At 43.6% G+C, this 8,776-nt stretch overlaps 1 protein-coding gene across 2 annotated transcripts in view; it reads right to left on the bottom strand.

Annotated features, from left to right (window-relative positions):
- Positions 1-6,300: 6,300 nt before the first annotated feature.
- Positions 6,301-8,776, bottom strand: part of LOC147010514 (uncharacterized) — a 30,011-nt gene continuing 27,535 nt past the window's right edge. For both annotated transcript variants that reach the window (XM_085859449.1, XM_085859448.1), the window contains exon 6: positions 6,301-6,745. Coding sequence is in view for 1 of the 2 variants with exons in the window: in XM_085859448.1 (XP_085715574.1) it covers positions 6,721-6,745 (25 nt within the window). In the remaining variant the exon portion in view is untranslated. The remainder of the gene's footprint in view (positions 6,746-8,776) is intronic.

Below are 8,776 nucleotides of genomic sequence, written 5' to 3'. Positions count from 1 at the left end.
GTGATGTATCAGGTTTGCGATAAATTACCTGTGCTAATGCCTGGCTTGATTCCCGCAAACAAAATTCAAACAGCTTGCCTAGTTTCGGAGATAATGCTATTGGCGATTTCCATTAGCGGCAATATGATGACGTCAACTTTTTTTCTAGGAAGAATTTCTAAAATCGGAGATCGTTTCTGTCTGCGCAGGATATTTTTACATACAAGCGCCAAGTTTCAGGAAGTTTCAATGAAAACTGTAGGCTGTGAAACAAAAAAGTCCACAAGAACAACAATGTGAGTAAGACAGATATCCTCCACGAGGATCTTAAAAAAGGAGGCAGCTTAAAAAACGGAAACGGGCGGGGACAATCAACTGGTATTTTTGGGGGTTTTTTTTGGCCGAACAAAAAAAAATATATATATATATATATAAAAAACCCTGCCACTGAACTAGTGCTTTACAGCGCGTTCCCATTCACGGCTCATCCACTGAACTATCACTTTACAGCACGTTCCCATTCATGACTCCTCCATTGAACTAGCGCTTTACCAGGCTCCCCTGGCTGTCCAATCAGGAGCGAACAGTGCGTCAACCCACCTGATCCCTGTCCAACCAAGCACGCACAGAGCATCCGACACCGAGGCTCCTCCCCACTCAGGGAGCAGATAAAAAGACCAGGCTCCCTTTGGAGGTTGTTGGTGTTCGAGTTCGGTTCACGTTCGTGTTGGCATTGGAGCCTGGTTGTGTGTTGGAGCCCGAGGAGAATCATTTGCTTCACCTCCCTCGCCGCCTCCTCGCTTGTTTTTGCCGATCGTGCTGGCGTCTGCCGCTCCACTCCTGGTGCCTTTGTCCTTGACACCACGTGGAAGCTGCGGGTTTGAGTCCTGCCACTGAGCCAGATCGTCAAAGACCGCACGAGGCGGACAGGTCCAAGCACAGGCTGTGGTCTCCAGCTCACCTTTCCTCGAGCTGGAAGCCTTCAATAAAGACCCGACGGGGTCCATTTCTTTGGGTGTGTGTGTGTGTGTGGGCCCGTCTGATAAGTAGAATTGAGAAGTGCTTTTGCTCACTGTATATTCCCTACCTGATATTCGGATAACTCTGCCCTTACGTGCTTCCTGCCCTGATAATTTCTTGTAATAAATTTCCCTATTGTTGAATGTCCCAGCTCGTTCCCTGTCATTTCTTTTATTGGCTTAGCACGGTGCATGTTGAGGAATAGCAAGGCAGTAAATTATTCATTTGGACCGACGGGCCTCGGTAACCATCTGCTCGGGTTACACACGGTTCGGGCACGGTAACGGCTCGTCCCGCTCGAGGTCTGTTGAGGGTGTGAATTCCCCGGAAGCTTTGCCGCATGGGTACTTAGGTATATTGAAGTTTGGCAATTAACCCTACCCCATGTGGTCGAATTATTGGCGATTCATGATCCTGTAAAGGACCCGTGGCTTCCGGACTTATCCGAGGGTCACGACCTAAATTCTGGTGTGTTCGGTGGAGCCGACTCTCCTGCTCCCCCTAGCGGTCGCGCTCGCCACCGAGACCCGGTGTAACAGGATAAGTCGCCCCCTGGACAACTTCCCCCCCGAGGGGGGGTGGTACTTGTCCTAGGATAAGTCTCCCCCCTCCCTGGATAACTTCATATTTTAGTCATTTATTTTATTTATTTCTTTGAATATTAAAATGTTTACACCAACATAAGGAACATATAAGATTTAGAAAGGATGAAGTTTGTATAGTAGAAATACAATTGGCATGAGGGTTGGGGGGGACTTGTCCAGGGGGGGTAGTTAAACTGTTACACCAGCCCCACAACAATATGTATGCATGTGTCTCTCTTCCCGAAATACAGGCAAAATGGTATAAGATAGCGCAAAACTTTTTGGCTTACCTTACTCACCATTCACCTGCGGTGTGCAATATCAAGTTTCGTTAAAATCCGGCAACGAAAAAATTATTAAAAAAACAATTCCTGATTCAGTCAAGTACTCTTCGGGAGAATTTGATCAATGCAAACAACCTCAGCAGTATAGTTTTCTGGAGCTATGTTTTTATTTTTTCTTGAAATTAATTTTTTTTCATCAACCGCTGTCACAACGCGAACCTCGGGTTCACGGGTCGTCTAGTATTATATAAAATCGGAGTCTCATGGAAAAGCAAGAGAATGGAAGGGAACAAAATGGAAAGGGGGAAACACTAACAGTTGAGTAGAAGTGAGAGTGAGATCAAGGGGAGAGGGAGAAGCACACATGGGGGTGAACAATCTGGACACAAGCTAAATGAAAAACAGAAAAAAAGAGGAAGGGGGAAAGTGGGAATGAAACAGAAAAGGAACAAACCAATGGACAACTAACAAACAGAGGTGATTGAGAAGGGAAATAGGAGGTGGCGGGAGAATCCAGAAAGGGCACCAACCTATCTGCGTTGTGAAAATAAGGCCTACACACTCAGCTTCACCCTGGAAGATCCCAATGATGCTGTGGGCCTTGCTTTAAACAGCATCAACAAAGGCAAAGTACGAGGCAGAGGCACCAGCTCAAACGGGAGAGCAGTACTCCATCAAGCTGCGAATGAAGACATTGTCGGTTGTAAAAAGTTCAGATTGGCCAAGGAAAGACCTTACACGACGAAAGAGGCTCAGTCTATGGTTCGCTTTGGAGGCCATCTTTGAAATGTGGTCTGTCCATGAAAGATCATGGCTGATGGTGAGGCCCAAAAGTTTGAGTGAGTTTACCTCTTCGAGTTATTTATTTAGTAAGTATATGGGAGGGTTTGCCAGACGGTCCTTTCAGAGACAGGGTGAGCGTGTGGAATTTGTCAGAGGTTGAAAGACATATTCCAAGTGTTGGACCAGCTGGTAATTCTATCAAGGTCTGCAGAGGGAAGTTCCTGCTCCCTGCCTGCCTCAATGATGAGAAACAAGAGTGAGAATTGCTTTGCAATACATGTCCCCTACCGGTTCCAATGAATGTTCGGGTTCGGGAGAACAAAATTTGTTTGCATTTAACGTACGCACAAGCCAAGACTGCAAACAAAATGCAGAAGAAGAAACTGCCTCACTCACCGTGCTTGGGTCCATTCGGCAAAAATAAAAGGAAAAGCAATTTTCGTTTACCGATATCTTTTGGAGACTCAAAACCAAAAGACAAGTAGGATAACAAACCGGAGAGAAAAGTTAGTTTTCTTTAACGCACACTGGAGCCGATACCGGACCCGAAATGAAGAAGAAACTCGAATGCACCAGCTTTTGTTCATTTCTAGGCCTTGCCTATTTCACTATAAAAACAATCCAATGTACATTCATGAAGCAAATACATGCGAACGGTTATGTACATATATAATCCATCATGGTTATATACCTGGGACCATTCCCATTGCAATGGAGCATGGGCAAACACGCAGGCCTAAGGCCTGAGGCCTGCCGATCTGTACTGCTTCATAACCCAATGTATTGCACATACATGAAGCAAAAACATGTACGGCTTATGTGCATACATAATTCATCATGGTTATATACCCAGGATCATTCCAATTGCACCGGTACATGGACTAACACTCAGGCCTAAGGCCTGAGGCCTGGCTGATCTCTGCTGCTTCATGCAATGGCGGCGCATGTTTTTATTGGCGGTGGAGTCAGGCCGGCTGTCCAGCCAATAGGTGTAAAGCAGTGGGGGTGGGGTCAGGGTGGCTGAACACTGACCCATGTGTAATACGAGATATTTTCCAAGTTTAAAAAGGGCATAACTCAGAAAAATTGATGAAACACCCTGAAACTCAAACTTGTTCTCTGACTTATAATAAAGCCATGTACCAAGTTTCAGTTGAATATGTTAAAGGGTATGGGGGAAAAAAGTCTTGAAAAACCACAGGTGGGACAGACAGACGGAGACAGAGAAAGAGCAAATCGATAATCCAGTTGGGAACTAAGAATGCGGCAGGGGGTGGAATCGTCAGCAACAGGAAAGGCAGGATTTTCCAGCGAATCAGAAAGATCATTGATGATCAAGAGGAACAACACTGGACCCAAGACTGCCTTGGGGCACTTCAGCCTTGACAGGGAGATGAGAGGATCCTGTTAAGAGCGACACGCCGACTATGGGAGTAGAATAAGTCAATAAATGTGCGAATTTGGCTCTGGCTGCCATAGGCAGAGAGGTTGGAGAGCAAGGTGGGATACCAGACTGCATTGAAAGCTCGAGACATGTCCAGAGAGATGGCACTGATTTCATGTTTAATATTGAATCCTCCAACCATTGTTGGGTGAGTAGAAGCAGCATGCTCGAGGTAGAGTGACCAGGTCTGAACCCAAAATCTAAAAATAAAAGGGAGGATTTTCCTTGGAGAAAAGTAAGGATTCGATGTGAACTGCAGTGATGCATTCCATGACCTTGCTTGTGATTGGAAGCAACCTTATAGGCCTGTGGTTAATGCGATCAGTTTTTGCACGCTGTTTGTGTATTACAGTGATGCCAACTTACTTCCAGGCAGATAGAAACGGAGCCAGAGAGATTGATCGGGTGAACAGAACAGAAAGTGAATGAGCAAGAGCAGCCCAACAGGTTTTGAAGATACATTGACTGATGCCGTGTGAGCCTGTTGCAGAATCGGAGTCAAGGTTTGCCAGAAACCTCTCCACCTTCTCAGGTGAGAAAGACAGTATCCAGGACCAGTGTGACCACTCCTTGGCTTTTTCACAAGATCTTGGCTATTTGTTGTTCACCTTGACATCTTGGTTTTCTTGGTGCATAGGTTTTCTATTATCATCGCTTTTCCGAAACCTTGTGAATTCTAGGCTTTTTTCATTGGGCCACCTTGGTATTGATGAAAATGAGGAGTGGTCACAAGGTAGGTAGGTTATATTTTTGGAATGAGGAGTTGTATACGAAGATTTAGAAGCAAACAGAATTGAGGTATTTGGCCTTGTCACGGAGAGTCGGCTGTGGTGCCATTTCAAGAGAGGGATGGGATGGAAGGGGAGCATACTCCAGAGACAAACTTAACAATGTCCCATGAGGTCAGTCTTTGCAGTCACTTTGGTCTTCAGAATCCAAGGTCATCACAAGGTTGCTCACGTTTACCCTGTAACTGCATGGAGGAAAAAAATGGTCAATGCTTTGAGACATGGCAGCCAATACAAAACAGGTGACAGTGCAAACTGCACTGACCTCATGTCAGGAGCTACTCATCGATGGTGTACTTCCATGTCAAGAGGAGGTTGTACACGATACCTCATACCTCTGGGAAGAGGCTTTAAATGGAAGTGAAACTGATGAGAACTCTTATGGGACAAAGTCAGAAACCCAGAACCACTGTGTGGAAAACATGAAAATGTTTGGAGCTGTACAAGTCCAGCAATCACCCACTATCTTCCCTGATCGCAAACATTTCAGTACAGTACTTGCACAATAAGGGCTGAGACCATCCTCAAGTCAGGGGTTTCCATCAATCTTACAGGATGTGCAAGCCTGTACCCAGCAGCCACACACATGGGGTGAAAGGGGAGATGTGGCCCCAACTAACGGGAAACATAACCCCCTTTAATGGCACGATGGCAGGAAGGGACGTTTCTGCGCTAAATATTTAACCAGTTTAACAATTAATGAATTGGTGATAAAACAAAGCACAAAACACTGCACAGCAAATAATAAACCCAGTATGTTCAGTCCTGTTTTACCCTCAAGGGCTTCAAGACAGCTGTTCACCACTACCTCAGGCCATCCCCCATTCATACTCATGATCTCTTTATACCCCAAATGACCCCATTCCCAAGCACTCACATTTTCCATGTCATTTTGATTTCTCTTTCTCCCAAGCCCTTGTTCATTTGTACCTTTTCATCCCTACTTTCCCCTTCCTCTTCTTGCTGTTCCCCCTCCCATTGATCTCATTCTCACTCTCACTTCTACTCTGCTATTGATGTTTCTGCTCTCGCTCTTCCCCGAGCCTTGATCATGTTTACAAAAAAGAAGGAAAACACAATTACATGCAAAATGGGACAAGATTTGAATTCTGGTAACAACAAAGGTTATGCGTGGGATTGCAGGGTCTGCAGATGACGAAATAAACCTCAGGCTGCGAAGGAAGAAAACGAGGGGGCGGGGGTGGGATAACATCTCCACCAGTGTGGGCAAGGTGGTACAGGCATGTCACATGTTCATGGAGGATGTTTCTCACCCTCAATCTATATCTCACAATTTCATTTTTTTAATTTTTGCAGGAGGTAACCGTGAACACCTCTATTGTTCAAATATGGATATCCTGGCACATCCAAGGCCTCAGATCACTGGAAATTAAATAAATAAAAACGACAGAAAAAAAAATGCTTGGAATTTTTATTGGAACAATGAAGGCACTTTCAGTCCAAAATTTGGCATTTTTAACAAAGTTAAACGTATACATGTAACCATAAACTCCAAACAATGCACATCAATACATTACAAAAGTGCATTTTGACAAATATTAAAGGCTGCAGTAAGAAGATCAATTGGCCCCAAAAAAAGGAAATCACTTTTAAACTGATAAATCACAGAATCACTGAAAATGTCAAATAATCACCAAAAAAAAGCGATTTTTAAAATAACTGGTTCAAATCATATTTAAAAAAAGAAAGCCAAAAAATCATTTGTGCAGTGGCAGAGGCAGTGCAAATCGAGAGGAAGGGGGGTGGGGATGGGGGGTAGAGGGGTGGGGAGGGGGGGAGGGGGGGAAGGGGAGGGAGGGAATCACACCACGCAATCTTCAAATGATTGTGTCCGTATCACCCCTGGAGGAAAACACAAGATCAAGTTACATTTTCACAATTACATTAAGCAAGTTAAAATTACAGGGAATGAGTACAGTACAACTAACTACAAGTCACATGAGCAGAGGATCTACAAAATTGGGTTTCAAGTTGGCTCATTGGAATAAGCATGCAACTTCAATCCACACCGTTTTGGGAAGACGATGGCAAACCACACGGAATATCCATTGCCTCGGAAGACGTTTCAGCATCCTATATTCTTTTAATCAGGAAGATACATCCTCAGCTCAATTGCAAAAAAACTCCTCCAAAAATGCCGACGATTAATATTTCAATTTGTGCCAGGCAGATATTCCGAAAAGGCCTGAAAACCGACTGGAAAAATCGTCTCCCATTAAAACACAAAAAATAAAATACAACTTCGAACACACAACAGGACATCAAGGAAAAGTACACATTAAAGTTGGTAAAAATTACCTCCACCAAAAGCCACTGTCTCCGTCGTGTAGTCAGAAAACTTAATCGGTGTCATCAGCAATGCTTTACAACTCCCACACAATATCAATTGACTTCCAACTCTCTTTTATTCCATTTCGCCTTATTATTGCAAATACATTTTGTCAAAGCGTTTTTCAATTGCAGCATTCCAGTGGCAGTGCTCCCAGCCCAACATCACGGGATTGTCGTTGTCCAATGTCCCTCCCAGCCTATCAACCGCAATTCCATCCCTTCCCATCACCAGTCTTTCTTTGATGGTTATATCCGTTAGTACATATCCATTAGGGGAGCACAGAAATGAATGGGCAGACGGGGAAAGAAGACATTATAAACAGAGTCAATTCAAAGCTTTCATCATCACCTAAAAATTCTCTATTTTCCACTTCATCTTAAGATAAAGTAAATGTGAAAATTTATACAATATATAGTTTTTTTGGTCAATATGTAATTTTGAGGTTATGATTTTGTGGAAAATATCTGCCCAATTCAAATTTGAAAACATTTCAGTTGTTTTTCATCACATTTTTGGATTCCATTTGATTTGATGCATGACCATTATTCGAGTGAAAGCTTTGGTCGCATCAACCGAGAAGAAGCTCCAAGGTGATCGTCCCCAAAAGTACAAACAATAGTCCTTGTTTGACATGCTCACAAGAATGGAAAGAAAATGCATTTTGAATAGTGCTCGGTTGGAGTACAGAATACAGATGATTCCCTTTGGCAGCATTTGATGTCTGCGGCCGCTGGAGAGACGTGTGGTCCCAACGCTAGACAGCCCTCAATTGCATTTAATGAGATTCAGTCTCTCATTGAATAAATTTGCATAATAGAATATTTCAGAATAGTGCTTTGCTTTCTTGCAGAAAGAGAGAAGTTTTGTCTTACCTGGTTAAAAGGTCTTATGCCAAGGTATTGGCAAGCTTTTCATCTTTTTCCATATCAGTAAACAGGAATGTGGCTGCAGTACTGTCTCTAAGTCACTAAATCCTATCCAGGCTCCTCCTGATTACTCCATCTTTGTCTATGTGGGTTCCTCCTGATACTCCAATGCTGTATTTGGTCAGTTAATTGATTACACAAATTTATATCCTGGTTAAAGTTGCACAACATAAACTTGTTGTGGAAAATTATCCAGAAAAAAAAATGAACAGGTTCAAGACGACAGTGAAATAATAAAATGTTATCCCAAAACATTGGTAGAGCTTTATCAGCAAAATATAATTCAATACCGATAATTAATTTACACAAGAGGAGTTAGTTAGAAAGTCTATTCCTTTTCAAAAAAAAAGTGTTAAGTGTTACGTGTCAGAGGGGTGGTGCGATGTTAAATAGCTAGGGTTTACGAATAAGCTTCCCCAGTATCCAATTGCCACCCCCCCCCCCCCCCCGTGACTTTTCCCTACGTTTCGAATAACCAAAACAATGATGAGAAACAAGCAAACTTGCCAAGCAGGCAGAAGCCCAGCCTCTAAGGGTGACGGCGGGTGGAGTTACGCCCCCGAGGCTGATGATTGATGGTGTAACATCAGAAACTAGCAGAGCAGGCAGAAGCCC

This window comes from Eptatretus burgeri, chromosome 16, assembly GCF_056783735.1.
Source record: "Eptatretus burgeri isolate ZD-2024b chromosome 16, Ebu_testis_v1, whole genome shotgun sequence".
NCBI classification, from domain to species: Eukaryota; Metazoa; Chordata; class Myxini; order Myxiniformes; family Myxinidae; genus Eptatretus; species Eptatretus burgeri.
This window is presented reverse-complemented; position numbering and strand designations above follow the sequence as displayed.